At 45.2% G+C, this 15207-nt stretch overlaps 1 protein-coding gene across 2 annotated transcripts in view; it reads left to right on the top strand.

Annotated features, from left to right (window-relative positions):
* The window catches only part of LOC149347355 (cytochrome P450 3A6-like), a 37747-nt gene that overhangs the window by 13505 nt on the left and 9035 nt on the right, over nt 1–15207 (top strand). For both annotated transcript variants that reach the window (XM_089585563.1, XM_089585564.1), the window contains exons 3-8: nt 1353–1405; nt 3464–3560; nt 5143–5268; nt 8386–8623; nt 10469–10599; nt 12435–12531. In XM_089585563.1, coding sequence (XP_089441689.1) covers nt 1353–1405; nt 3464–3560; nt 5143–5268; nt 8386–8623; nt 10469–10599; nt 12435–12531 — 742 coding nt within the window. The remainder of the gene's footprint in view (nt 1–1352; nt 1406–3463; nt 3561–5142; nt 5269–8385; nt 8624–10468; nt 10600–12434; nt 12532–15207) is intronic.

Here is a 15207-nt window from a genome sequence, read left to right as displayed (position 1 = left end):
CAACAAGATGAAAAAAAAGACGGCACAAGTGTTCTATCAAATCTTCTATCCAATTTATTTTTGTTATTGTTTTTTAATTTTCTTTTCAACTCTTTTGATTTCTTACCCAAAACCAAACTACTAGCTTGGCACCAATTTACCCTCTTCTTTTGGCTCTCCTCGCAGAGCCCAGCCCTGACCAATCTCCCATAGTGGGTCTGTGGCATGTCACTAATGCAACAACAATAACAACAACAACCACAATGACCGCCGCGGTGGCTGAGTGGTTATGGCACTCGGCTGCTGACCTGAAAGACGCAGGTTCGATCCCGGCCGTGGTGGCTGAATTTCTTTGGAGGAGAAATTCTAGAGGCCCCTGTACTGCGCGATGTCAGTGCACGTTAAAGAACCCCAGGTGGTCGAAATTTCCGGAGCCCTCCACTACGGCGTCCCTCATAGCCTGAGTGGTTTTGGGACGTTACACCCCCATGACCAATAAACCACATAACGACAGCAACAACAACAACAACGAGAACGACGACAACAGCAACCACAACAACAACCACAACAAAACCACAACAACAAGACAAGCGTTCTGAAGACGACCACGTACAACTCGATAAACAAGCCATGCAAACAACAAGCCACCTTGCAGGGGAAGCTCTGATGTTTGCTGCGGAAGTGATGGAGGAGGCAGGATGCCCTGACAACGGAGCGGTCCGGCTAGCTAGAGAGCTGGATGGAAAACACTTAGCGCACCTAAACAAACCTGGCCTACGTGCCACTATGCTGTAACAAAGCGACGCAAGCGAGAAGACTATTCGCTTCGTGACGCGAACACTGCGATTCGAGCTGCGGCTGTGGGGGTGAACAAATTTAGACACCAGGACCTCGCTGTTCAAACCACCGAGGCAGAAGCGAAGCGCCGGAACCTGAAAGCTAGCGCAGTAATCAAGAGAAAGGCTGCAACCAAGGCACCACGAAACAGATTCTGGACAACCCGTTCAGCTATATAGATGTTCTGAAAGCAACTGGTTGCGCGAATAATCACACTGCTGTGGCTCTACCCTGGCAGCCGACAGTTGGTTTTGAATTTCAGACAGCTTCTTCTCGATCTTCCGCTGTAATAACGCTGGGCCATTTGAGATGCAACGCTCGTATGCGCCCCGGTTTTTTTTTTTAAATTTAACCATTCGTAATATTTCATACGAAACGAACTGTTATTTATGCCGCCGTTCGCGTGGAGCTAATGCGGGCTGTATGCAGAAAAAGATGAGCACATCGCTGGTATTAAGTGCGCATTGCCCCTGAGTATTGTTCTCTCCCGTGTCTGTAATTTAAATTGAAATCTGTGATTTCTTCTTTTGTTCCAGAACACAATTGAAAGCATCGGGAGATGGCTGAAAGAATACGGTGACGTCTTTGGGTAAGTGACGGTAAATTAAATTTATCCTCTTTACCCAGTAACTAGTATGTTAAAAAAGTCCGGTGAATATTACCCACTCTATTTATGACGTAGTCATTGCAAACATTACAAACATGGGCTTCGAGGTAGGACAGGAGGCTGGGAAATAAGTGAGCACTGAGCTATAAGTTTCGGATAAGAACCTATCGAAGCCAGTCACTATTCTTATCTCGCCTCTGTAGCCGCTTCCGGCCCTGCGTTTACGTATAAATTTATTTTGTTTTCGCCATTTTCTTAACAACTTGGACGCGTGCAAGATAAAAAAAGTTGTAAATAAACTGTATGCTAAATTCGTTGATGAACAATGTTATAAACTTTTTCTTTGTGACTAAATCGGACCTGCCAGTCATGTCATTTTTTTATTGGAAGGCGGTAAAGTGGCAACAAGAGAAAAAAAAAATTAATTCCGTCTTCTTAGAAGCAAACAAAGCAGACATCACCTAAGTGTTATCGGGTTTGTTGGTTTTCTTTGCAACGGTGAAGTCTGCTTGATGATACTGTTTCTTTTCTTCGCCTTTTGCGAAGGCAGCTGAAGAAATCGTTATTACAGCGTTTTTTTTTTTGTCACCAGCAGTGCACGTAGGTTACCTGGCGAGCTCTGTGTCGTGCTCAAATGGAATGCCGGTGAATGTTGAGCCAAATGTACACCGTGGGGGGAGGGCGTGTCTCGATTGTTTCTTTTTGTCTTTGAAACACCTTTCTGCGGTTAATAAATTTGGTCTTGAAAGCCTGTGCTTGTCCACTTTCCTTCCTAGCGGCCTGCTTGCCTTAATACCCTTGCACTCAGCAATACGCTTTGTCGTTGCTGTATCGAAGTTAATGTTCAGCAAAAGTGGAATTTGATAGCGTGAACCAAAATGCATTTTTTTTTAATTGGAGCGTTTCTCTGCACGCGCAAAAATAAGCACTTCCGAGCGACAGCTACAACAGCTTTATTTTATCCGCAAATTTTTCTTCACGATCTAGGTTAATGACTTTTATGCCTCGAAGAAGTAATAGGAATATGGGTTTTTAGAGTATATTTTTGAATCAAAGCAACCAGTGACATTGTGACATGCCGCGGAAGACACTTGGCTTTACTTGGCGAAACTGAGCAGAACACTTATTTAGGAAGAGCAATGTTCTTATTAAGAAATAGATGAATTTTATTGAATTTCGGGGCGGTGCCTAGAAACACGTTGCCCAGAACAGGGCGCACAGAGCTCCTTCACGGGGATATCCTTGAAAGATATCTACAGGGGCGCGCAGTAAGCATACTGTGAATTTCGACGTCATCTGGTTATGCTGCCAATGGACAGCTTTTACTCTAGGCCCCTGTCAGCGAGTCAGACAGGTTGGTCAAATAAAAATAATTCAAGTGGAGTCAGATTGGGGCTAGACAGTTGGCTATTTTAGTTTACATCTATTAAGCTATGTTAGATTTGAAGTGGGTGCAGAAAAATCCTGGTTAATTATGACGGACAAAGGACGACTTAGCTTTCTTAGATTACTGGCATTCTGTGTTCTTTTTTTACCTTGTATATCTGGCTTTTGCTATATGACTTCCTTGCTTCACGCTTCTTATCCGATTAAGATCGTACAGCGTGAAGCGGCTCACCTGACTTCCCTATCATGAAACACAACAGAAAATTTTCTGTTGTCACAACACATTGCTTTGTAGTATTTTGGGACCGGACAACAGAAATTCCTGTTGTTACAACAAGATTTTGTGTAGTATTGAGCAGACTGCTGTCGTAAGAACAGTTTTGTCGCAACAACAGACAAGTTTGCAATGCTAAGAAAAAGCTGTCGTAACTACAGGACAACAGAAATTTTGTGTTTTTGACTGGGTCTCAATTCACCGGATAACGGAACGAAAACCGCAACATCTCACGTGCCACACTAACTATTAGGATCTGTTTTTGATGTGTATTGTTCTGAAGCATCCAAAAAGCTTGCCGACAATTTATTCGCTTTCTTGTGCTGATAAATATTCATGATTTGAATCTGCACCGTACACCACATTTTATATTTGCACAGGTTTTTCATAGGCGACACTCCATTTGTGGTTGTGAAGGACCTAGACATGATAGACGAAATATTCTTCAAGGAGTTAAAGAACTTCAGTGGACGTGGGGTAAGTTTTGGCACAATATCCTCTCCGCTTTCTTTAATTCCATGCTACTGTAGCTGCCTGCCATATTTTAAATTTAAGATGCGCTTCTGCGACAATGCCTGAACTTCGAGGGCTGAAGAGGGCCTTTGTACGAAATTTTGAATTCATACTCATGATGCATTCAGGATAGATAAAAATAAGTACTTGTCATTTTCTAACTCATTAAACTCGAGAACAAAGCACACCAGGAAAATTAGCGAGTACAGATTTCGTAGTGACACATTCAGATTTTCGTTCGTTCCGCAAGCCATCCGAGATTGGAATACGTTGCCGAAGTATGTTGCCACCTGTAATTCTTTAGATGCTTTTTTGCAAGCGTTGTCAAATCTATAATGGGTATAAGTGCTCTGTTTTGCAGTTGTTTGTTTTTATTTTGTTTTCTATGTGCCCTATTTATTGCATTGCCCTTTTCTTCTCGCAAGGTATTTTGCAAACAAGATTTTATTTCACAAATCTTTTTTTCACTCCCGCAGTGCCCTGACTGTACAAGTGTGTATTTTTTGTGTGCATATAATTTGTTCCTGTCCTCCAAAAGTCCCCAGGGTGAGGCTAGCAGTATGTTGTAAATAAATAAATACATAAAACAAATTCTTGAAGGTATTCTCACGCCACTCTTGGTGAAGCATTGACTTGTGTTTATGCGGCTTTTAGCGTCACTACATTCGGTACCGTACTGGGCCGTGGTCCGTGTCGACCTACAACAAATCAGTTTTCAGCTGCAGGGTATTCAGGACGCGTCACGAATCTCGCCCATCACTTTTTACCGCAGACCTGAAGGAAAGGACACAACCGGAGGAGGCCTACAAAGTCCTAAGAATAATCGGTTCTACAAACCATACCTGTATTTTCTTAGTCATCTCAAAACTGCGTTCAACGATATCTATTGCTCTTATAGAGACAAATTAATATGGAACGAAAAAAAACTTTTCTTTTCTGTTAGCGGGAAGTAAAGGTATAACTAAATGTGAGCTAACATTATTGAGTCTCAGTACCCCGTAACTTTGTGCAAATGTTGGTAAGGTCACTGCAGTTAACAACCTTTTGGAGCGAAAGCTCCACTCTCCGAGCTGCAACTGTCAAGGTCAACAAGGTTTCGCTTTGACCGTGAGCCAGTATCCCTCGCCTGACGTCATACCACGTGACTGGTCACAGCTGTAGCCGAGCTCCGCCTGCTCCGCGCCGTTCACCTCGACGCTGCGCCGAGGCTGCGCTGTACCACGTGACGCGACCACGCGATAGCCGTATATAGCGCGCGCCTCGCGTTATTCGCTTCAGTCGGAGTCGTACGGGGCTGGACTCTGCGGAGTGATGGAGGGCGGTATTTCGCTCGTCTCAATAGGTATAACTGAGTTAAATCCCCGTCATTTTTAACAGCTCTTAATTATGACGGTCATGGGTGGGGCTGATCTGAATAGGTAATCTGTTTTTCCGACTTGATGAATATTAAGGTTATTTTATTTTTACAAGTGCTTCATGTTGACGTCAAATTTGTGTTATAAAGTCTGGTGCACTGAACATTGTGCAATCCGTTTGTTCATCACAGCACCTGATGCGCCTCCACGAGCTGCAGCCATCGTTTGCGGGCAACATCCTCTTCTCGAAGGGCAACGAATGGAAGGAGATACGGAACACCATGGCGCCATTCTTCACCACAACAAAGCTGAAGTCGGTATGGTGCTACACTTTGTCGCATTTAGGTAGACGCCTTGCGGTACCGTCCACTTCTCCACGAGCACATTCGCGACATTACAAACGTACACAAGGATTCCAAGAAACGATCGGTAAAAGTGTGACATTGAAATGCAGACTGGTAAGTGTTGTCACTGCTCTCTCTGCACACCTGCCTCGCTTTCAGAAATTTGTTTCTATTTTACACGAAACGTTTAGATAAACAAGTGTAAACAGCTTTTATTGGCTGCAGATTTTTGTAGTGACGTTTAAATGGTAATTGTGACAACCCCTGCGCTGTAGAGGAGTCCTCACCTTAGAAGAATGCCGACCTTTCTGGCACTGGTGATAAGCACTGATGCGCAGTGCTGTTGAGGAAGCTGTGGACTGTACATAGGGAAGACTGTGTACGTCGACATTTTAATGATTTGGTCAGTGCAAACGACGGTGAAAGCGTTACATTCGTTCGCGGGTAGCTAATCACGCTGGGTAAACGGCACCGTGAAATGCTTCCCAGCAGTGCAGGCAGGCAGATATGAATGAAAAGAAAAAGTATCGAACTTTCTAAACCTGGAGGGTTGTCTCACAGAGCCGGTGACCCACGGTCTGTGATGGTTTTGACGTCCCAAAGCGACAAAGGCAAGAGACGCCTTTGTGGAGGGCTGCAAAAATTTCGACCGCCTGGGGTTCTTTAACGTGCACTGACATCGCACAGCACACGGGCCTCTAGAGTTTGCGAGTATGTTTTTGCAGGCTAGTTGGTGCCTAAGCATTCTGGGTTTTTTGCGCTTCTTGTTTGATAAAAGCAGCTGCTGTATTTAAGCAAATGTTCCGTCAATAAACACCTGAGTTGTTAGTAAGCGCTTGTACTGTCTACCTCGTTTCTTTTGTGTCGTGTCTTTTGCGCAAAAAACCCAGAATGCTCTAGAGTTTCACATCCATCAAAATTCGACAGCCGTGGCCGGGATAAACCCGCCGGTTCAGCAGCCAACCTCCATAACCAGTGAGCCACCGCGGCGGCTAATAGGGCCTAAGAATAACGCCTTAAGAACGCTTTCCCAATTATGCATGTGTTGTGAAAAGGAATAAAAGACTCGTTCGTAGGCAATATTAATTTTCTTAGCAAATTTGATATAAAGTAGTGACTCATGAGTAGCAAAAATATCTCGTTCAGAAAAATAAAAGCGATGGCCACCATCGCTCCTGCTATGGCGATGCCAGGGCACCGATGGTTGCCGTTTTATTGTGTCTGACGGCACTGGCACATATTGTACAGTTCATGCTTTAACTCATGGCTTTGTAGTTTTCTTTTGCACAAAAAAAGGTTAAATGGTCTCTTATTTTCCGAGTATTCTAGTGGAATTAATCGCACGTATGGCATGTTGTACATGTGCCCAAGAAATGTGGAATTTAATCGGCATACCTTATATTTACACGCAAAAAGAGCCTAAATTTATGCTTTTATTAATAATTCGGCATTTCTGCACACGATACAGTACTTTTAAAGTTTAAACGAACAACTTTAGCTCTGCGTATACTTCCATCGCGATACTGAATCGTGCCGGTGTGAGGCTGTAATGAACTTCTACTCTGCCGCTTATTTGGCACTCGTGTAACGTCACTTGAAAAAGAAATGTGCCGATTGGTTTTGCGTGCCTCCGCGAAATGTTGCTGGGGCTCAGGCTTCGCAGTTCATCGGTGCAGAGGATTACCACTCCCATCCAGCGATATTGAAAGGGAGGACCTAAAAGAAACATTGAGCACCATTTGAAGCTGGCCCGTTGTATCAACAGACTACCGCGTTCAAACTATAAATACCGGATTTCAAGAAAAAAAAAAAGCTTTTTAGTCCGAAGAAGACGAAACAAAAAAATCGCAGGGCACACTTAAGCTTGGCATGGTAACGCTAATGAGTAAATACCTATGTATCTGCAATTGGTCATTCTCAAATTTCCACTCACTGGTCTCTGGGAGTCCTTATACTACTACCTGCGCCATGGTGCGGCGGTGAAGGGATGCGCCACTGCTCTGCGGAGGAAGGTGCTGCCACCGGAGGGCCTTGTGCGACCCAAGTTGCTCTTCACGAGTAACCTATTGCGACGAATCATTAATTTAACTGCCACCTGCCAGGGAGGGCAGTTTGCTCAACATCCGGTGGGTAGGTTGTGAAGACGCCACAAGGTCACGCGACCTAGGTGGCCCACCTAGGTTGCTTCTCCGGGGATGGCCGCCTGAGCCACCCTCATCATCATCACCACCAGACTGACTACACCTACTGGAGGGCAAAGATGTCTCCCATATCCACCCATATAACCCTGTCCTGTGGCAGTTGAGATCACTGTATCACCGGAAACTTCTTAATCTCATCCGCCCAGCTAACTTTCGGCCGCCCCCTGCTACGCTTGCCCTCTCATCGAATCCACTCCGTTACCCTCAAAGAACAGCGGTTATCTTGCCTTCGCATTGCATGCCCTGCCCAAGCTCATTTATTCCTCTTGATTTTCGAATAGGATGTCACTACCCCGTGTTTTATCCCTGACCCGCTCTGCCGTCTCCCTACGCCCCTATATTAATCGCTCACAACGATGACGACGGCGAAGACGCCGACGACGCAGAATTTTCTACACAACAGGACGCTTAACGCTATCTCTTTAAGAGGAAAAATAAGGCGTATCGCCGCTACCGGATATTTTTTGAAGCAAATTGCTGTGATGTCAGCACAGTTTTTCCGTGGAGATCCCTGAAGCTGAGCTGCACCCACATTCACTTCGAAGCAGAGAGGCCGGAGTCCCTTTCGGCTCTGACGCCGCGAGATTGATTTGAACAGCGCAAAAATTTATGCTTTTTAAATCAATTTTTAACAAGAGTAAGTGCTTCTTATGACCAGTTTGTTCTCAGCCCAGAGTAGTCCTTGGTGCTTCCTTAACCTGCCACCTGACTGTTGGGGCATAGAATGTACTGTTCACCACCCATGAACACTTTGGGCTGTTAATTTCTTCTCTTCCACTCCCGTTGTAACTCTCACTGTGCTCTAGTTAGCCAATCGGGGTTGTCTTTCGCACCTTTCCATTCTGCGGTCTCTTTCTCTTTGTGAGCGAGACATTTGTTATCGCCACAGGTGATGCCCTCTATGCTAGACGCCCAGCAGCAGTTCCTGGATATCCTGGGTGAGCACGCCGACAGCGGAGATGAAGTCGACATCAACGCCATCTCCGAGCGGCTCACCTTCGACGTCATCTCCAAGGCAGCGTTCGGCATCGATACGGGCGTACAGCGCAACCCGGAGCAGCCTCTCTTCCAAGTGGCGCTCGCCACTGTCCCAAACTTTATGACCGGCTTCTTCTACAATGCCGCCCGTAAGTGGTATGTCTTCTACAGTCGACCTTAGCAAGATGATCTAGGCAAGACATAAAGAGTATTATATGCACATTAGTCCATAAACTTAGGAAGAATCTTAATGACAGCAGGGATCTTCGTAAAGATGAGGAGGAGGAGGAGGATATAGAAGAGGAAAGGCAGGGAAGTTAACCAAAAGAATAATCGGTTTGCTACCCTACACGGGGGGAAGGGGGTGAGGGGATAAAAAAGAAAGAGAAAGGAGAGTAATAGAAAATTGAAGTCACTATAAAACGTCACTGTTCGTTAAAGTCACAGCCTATCGTGCAGGCCAGAAGTTCTCAAGAAGCGGAGCAGTGCCTTGCAGGCCTTCTCCGCCGACGACCGCCGCGGCCAGTGGCCGAGAATCTTCATTTCCGTGAAAGGGCGTGTATCTAGGCGCTCCAGCGCACGGCTGAGAGACTGCCTTTCGGTGGTGTAGGCAGGGCAGTCACAAAGAATGTGGGTTATGGTCTCGTCATGCCCGCAGATGGAACATGCAGGACTGTCAGCCATACCGATTAAGAAAAATGAATGCACGCCTGCGCTAATAAGTACCGTAAATAATCAATACATCTATAAAAGAAAAAATAGCTCAATAAAGTATGAAGAAACTAATGAACTTGCAACCATTACCGTCGGAGGCTTAATGTGCGATTACCCTGAAACAAAGTGCACAAAAATAATTCCGAAGAAACTGCGCGTATAATCAGATCTTCACATTTGAATGCCTGCAATTTGTTGCCTCTTTCCAACATATTTAATAGGGATGCAAGCATGAGCAGTGAACCAGAAAAAAAAAGCAACTCTTTAGATTCTGCCTTTGCGCACTGAGGGCTCTACTTGCAAAGTATGATGGCACTAGCAGTTAGGCTTAATTCAAACACTATAACTCGTGGCGTCTTAGAAAGGTATATTTATCACACTTATGGTCGGCAGGTATCGGTATCTGATTTGCTCAACAGATCTGGGCTTCCCACGCTTGAATCCCGTCGCAAGCAGCACCGATTAAAAATGTTGTTCAACATCATACATAATAAAACAAAATTGAATTTTCAGAGTTACATGCAATGCAACATAACACGCCCCACCCGTAACAAACACGAAAGGACTATCTTGATGTCACGATGCCGAACAAAAGCATATTCTTGTTCCTTCTTTCCACGCACCATTTCCGAATGGAACCGACTGCCAAGCGATATCACCAACCTGGTATCTTCAGAATCTTTCTTGTCTGCTGTTTCGGCTCATGTATCGCAGTAGCGCGTCTAGTACACAGTGTATTTCGGTTTCCTTGTTTTTATTCTGTTCACTTAGTCTGCTTGACGTCGGATGATTTGCCTGTACTTTTTTTTTGCTTCCCGTTGGTTTTATTGAATTTTGTCCTCGTACTGTAATCGCCCTTTGTTGCTGTTATTTTGTTGATACTACTTTGTAACTTTTTTTTTGTCTTTGTGCACTCCTGCCTCGACCGCCAACGGGCAGTCGGCAGTATTTATGAAATAAATAAATAAACATTAGGAGGAAGCGCTCCAAGTGCGTTCAGGCACATCCCCACTCTTGCGTGAGAAGGACCTCGAATCTTTCACCAGAGTACCTCGGTGAACCAGCGGCATGAATTCAGAATCACAAATTCAAGTATCCCAACTTCATGTGCTGATGAATTCGGAATTTAATTATTTTTCTGCCTCTTTATTTTGCCTATGAGTTTCAGCGAACTAACCAGTGTATTTATTGCCGATCTGTTCTTCCCGCGAAACTAGTTGCGAACACTGGACTTGTTAGTAACATACCGTTTTGTGGGTATTTTAAAAACGCCATTTCAGAGAACCTTTTCCACTGGCCCTGGCTGGTTAAAGCATTTTCGAAATTGATCGAGATCGTCTACTCCAATCCTATGATAGCTTTGGCCAACAAGGCAGTGGACGTTATAGAATTCCGGCGTCAGAACCCTCAGGTATGTCACTCTGTTGCTTTAGCCTACTGCGTTTATGAAAGATGCGTGCGAAAACTTCAGTTCTCTGTGAAATATTGTGCTGAAATTTAAGGAGGAAAGTTCCAGCCTCGTTTCCCACTCGCGTAACTCTCGAAAAACCTGAGCAAAGCTGGCCCGAGGTCTCCGTTGTATTATTTTGTTAACTTATTCGCTCACTGTGAACTGAACTCAATCGAGTTGCTGGGAAATTGTAATTTCAGGTTGTCACAGGGTCTGAGGTGCTACTATAACACTTAACCACGAAGCTCGTAGGATACTGCCTATGCTGTGATGTGGTGATATTGTTTTTTTTATTCCGTTACATTTAACATTGATCCTATAAAATCAATCAAAGTAATATATATGCCCTATCACTGATACTTCACTTCGCTCTTATTAAGGACCCCCTTGAGAGAATATTATATAGGGCTGGAGTTAAATATCTGGCGAAAAACATTACAGGTCAGTGGCTTTTGATATGACTGGTGACGGTGTCAAGAAATGCAGATGGGTATGAGATCGTGGCGAATTGGTGGGGAAAAGAATTCCAGACCGCAAAGAGATCATTACAAAGTTGCACTGCGGACAAGAGGCCGGGTAATTTGAAATGGATGCGCTGCGCGGTAAGGTATGTGGGTGCGGTGCAAAATATAAGGCAGCTGATTAAGTGAGCTTGGGAAAACTTGTGAAGCAAGCATAGGCTGACGATGCCGTGATGAAGTTCGAGGCTTTCGAGCCTAGAATTTATCTTTAAAGAAGAAACGCTGAGGAGTATGAGCATGCATGATGAATGAAACGGACAGTTTGGCTTTGGATTGATTCGAGGTGCGTTTGTTAGAAAATTTTGGGATGGGCGGCAAGTGGGACTGACGTACTGAAGTACGCAAGCTGTGATACTCGTCTGAGTATTACCGCTTTGGCGTTTCGAGATCATACTGGTGAACAGCGCAAAAAAGGCGGGACAACAACAAGACAAGCGCTGACTATCAACTGGGTTTATTGAAGGACGGAAGGGTATATATACAAAAACATAACACAAAGAAGTAAGAGATAGTGTGAAAAGGGCCGTGAAAATCAAAACATATGTCACATGTGAAGTGATGTAAGCCAATTCCTTGTTGCTAAGTGCCACGGACTTGTTGTTGTCCCGCCTTTTTTGCGCTGTTCACCAGTATGAATGCATACCAACTCGCCCAGATCTCAGCCTTACTAAATGTGGTTTCGAGATCACTCGCTTCAGGATTACTGGCATAATCATATCTATTTTTTGTGCTTGGACTGTAGTAACTGCGTAGTTTGCCCAACAACAATTATGGAGAATTCAAATTTATCCTCAAGACGTCCCCGTGGAGAACATGCGGTTTAAAGTTTTAAAAGGTAGGCTTTGAGTTGGACGTAGTATGTCTAGAGTTTAGTATTACGACCAAGAAGGCAAAAATCCCTGCCCGCTTCTCTAGCTTCGACGTTGATCTCGTGATCAGCGCTTTTTTTGTCGGCCTGCTTATCGTGAAACAGTATACTGCGGGCTTGCTTCTGCGTTTGCCCGCTTCTCCTTGTAAGTCAATGTGCGCGACTGACTGCATTGATGTGTCTTTAGGGAATAATCACCGATTGTGGACGATCACATAGTCTAGCGCTCGGCACTGGAAGCAAATCTGGCGTGCTTTTACTGAACTTAGACAACAGACATTTGTCTGCATTTACCATCTTGCTTACTTAGGAAAAGAGAATTAATTTTTTTTTGTGCGGGAACATTTTATTGTTTTTGTGAACATTTAAATCTTTAAGAGTTCCTCTTTACCCTGCATTCGTTACAGGTTAATTTACCGGGCATGGCTCAAATTCTACTTGACAGCGCGCTTGCGAAGAGGAAATATGCCGCAAAGAAAGACAGCACGACGTCTGCGGAACGAGGTGCGTTATCATTCCATTGCATCAGGATTTGAAAGTCTGTTCTTTGTGAGTAAATTCAGCCAAAAAAAACACCATTCATTTTATGCTCGACGAGTATTTGCATAAGCCCTTTTTGAGCACCGGTATCGCACTTGAGATATCTTATTATTACTAACATCTATTCGGTAGTGGCTTATTCCACAAAGCGTCCAAGTTTGATGACCGCTAGTGGTATTGCAACTCGCTTCCAAGGATGGGTTTGGATGAATATATAGCAGGTACAGTCTTTGTCAAAAGTAACCAGGCTGCATGGTTTGCTTCTAGCTCGTACAGTGGAGCCCTTACAGCATCCCTGAAGCTGAAATGGTCGTTAAAGTTAAGGACTGGAGGTCTTCTTACCTTCCAACACTTTTTGATTTTTAGGAAAGCCACAAGGGCTCCACTATACAAGCTAGAAGCAAACCATGCAGCCTGGTTACTTTTGACAAAGACTGTACATATACAAGTATGTGGGCTGGCTTTCAGTAACATGCGCGTCATCGCGCGCCTCCACATCTATGGTTTGGTTTGGTTTATTGTGGTTTAACGTCCCAAAGCAACTCAGGCTATGAGGGACGCCGTAGTGAAGGACTCCAGAAATTTCTACCACCTGGGGTTCCTTAACGTGCACTGACGTCACGCAGTACACGGGCCTCTAGAATTTCTCCTCCATCGAAATTCAACCACCGCGGCCGGGATCGAACCCGCGTCTTTCGGGTCAGCAGCCGAGCGCTATAACCACTGAGCTACCACGGCGGAACTCCACATCTATGTAATACTGCATTGATTGACTCAGACTCATCTCACAGCTCGAAATATCAAAATGATGAAATTTTTCATGGGGAAGCCACACCTCAGCTACTTGGTGGGCTGGTAGCCGGAGTTCGCAGATTAATTCATCACATTCTATTTTTTCTTTTAACGAACACTGTATTGGCGGTTCACAGATGCTGTCGCATTTTTCCCTTCGTCGAAATATTTCAGGACTTCGCCAAAAACTTAGAAGCTAGGCTCGCAGAGCGAATTACTGCACAGGTCACTGCACAGTGCCAAATTTTGATTGAAACTACCATTACCCGTTTAATGGATACTGTCATAACTAGCATCATGGCCAAGGTAGAGGAGCGTTTACATCGCCTTGTTCCTAGCCTCTCACAGGCCTCTCCTCCCACAGTGCCACCCTCCACACCCCTCCTTCGCCCCTCTACGCTACAGCATGGCTCCTCCGACGGACCATAATTCTTTACACATTATTCAATGGAACTGCAGGGGCTTTCGGCGTAAGCGCGATCCTCTGCTGCAAATTATCGCTACTTCCTCATCCCCACCAGACATCATCGCCATTCAGGACGCAAACGTTTGCAAACAACTTCCAGGATACGCTCTTATCCCCTCGGACTCAACTGATCTTCCTCGGGTGGTCACATACGTCTGCAACTCTTTGCATTACATGGAACACACAATTACCACACCTATCGCTCACACGTTCATCGAAATTTTACCTCCAACCCCTGCACAATCTCCCTTGTTCGTTCTTAACTGCTATCTTCTACCACGACAGCCAGTTAATCTACTCCCTCCACTCCTCAAATCCGTGGCGCAATTGGCTGGATCAAATCCCCTACTCATTGCCGTTGACTTCAACTGCGCACACGTGTACTGGGGCTATCGGCGCACAAACCACAGAGGCACAGTTCTCTGCAATGAAATGATGGTCCTCCACTTGTACATCTATAATGATGTCAGCCTGCCTACGCGGGTTGGTAACAGTGTTACTACAGATACCAGCCCAGATCTCACGCTTGGAAGAAATGTGGCCCACCTGCAGTGGGAAAGAACGCAAACCACACTAGGCAGCGACCACCACCTAATTTGCATAACACTAAGCTATCGCCGCCCTCAGCGCAAATTTACCGTTAGACAAACTAATTGGGACCAGTTACGAAAATTTCGCCAGGAACACGTAAAGTCAACACAGGTACCCTTCGACCCAGACACCTGGACTACCCAGTTACAGGAGGACATTCGCCAACATACCCGAACTCTAGACACTACCCCAGACACCCCCGTAATTGACAGTAAGCTCGCGCACCTCCTTCAAGCTCAAGAACGCATAACACACAGATGGAAAACTCAAAAACACAATTATAAACTAAAACTCAAACTCGCACAGCTTCAGACTCAAATAGAACACCACAGTGCCACTCTTTGCAAAGCTAACTGGAATCAGATTTGTGACAGTCTCCGCGGCAATCTCTCCACAACCCGTGCCTGGCACCTCTTACGCCACATGCTAGACCCCACGCAATCTAAAACCCAGACACGCCTTAGCATTCGCCGCCTTACTCATAACTACAGGCAGGACACGAACGCCTTCCTCGCGCAGGTGAAATCAACATATACCACCCCAGGTGACCCTGGCAAGCACCCCGAGTACACGGGTCCACCTCAACCCCAGCTTGACGCCCCTATTACAGAGGCGGAATTTCGGACAGCCCTTTTGAAATTGCGCAATACTGCACCCGGGGAAGATCAAATTACCAATGCTGCCACCCGAAACCTTGACGATGCCTCCATATCTCGTCTAGTCACCCACTTCAACGAGTGCTGGAAGTCAGGTACCCTCCCAGCCACCTGGAAGCATGGAAAAATCATATT

The sequence above is a fragment of the Amblyomma mixtum genome, chromosome 4, assembly GCF_055824585.1.
Source record: "Amblyomma mixtum isolate Tamu chromosome 4, ASM5582458v1, whole genome shotgun sequence".
NCBI lineage: Eukaryota > Metazoa > Arthropoda > Arachnida > Ixodida > Ixodidae > Amblyomma > Amblyomma mixtum.
The sequence above is the reverse complement of the archived record's forward strand: the minus strand, read 5'-3'. Positions and strand labels throughout refer to the sequence as shown.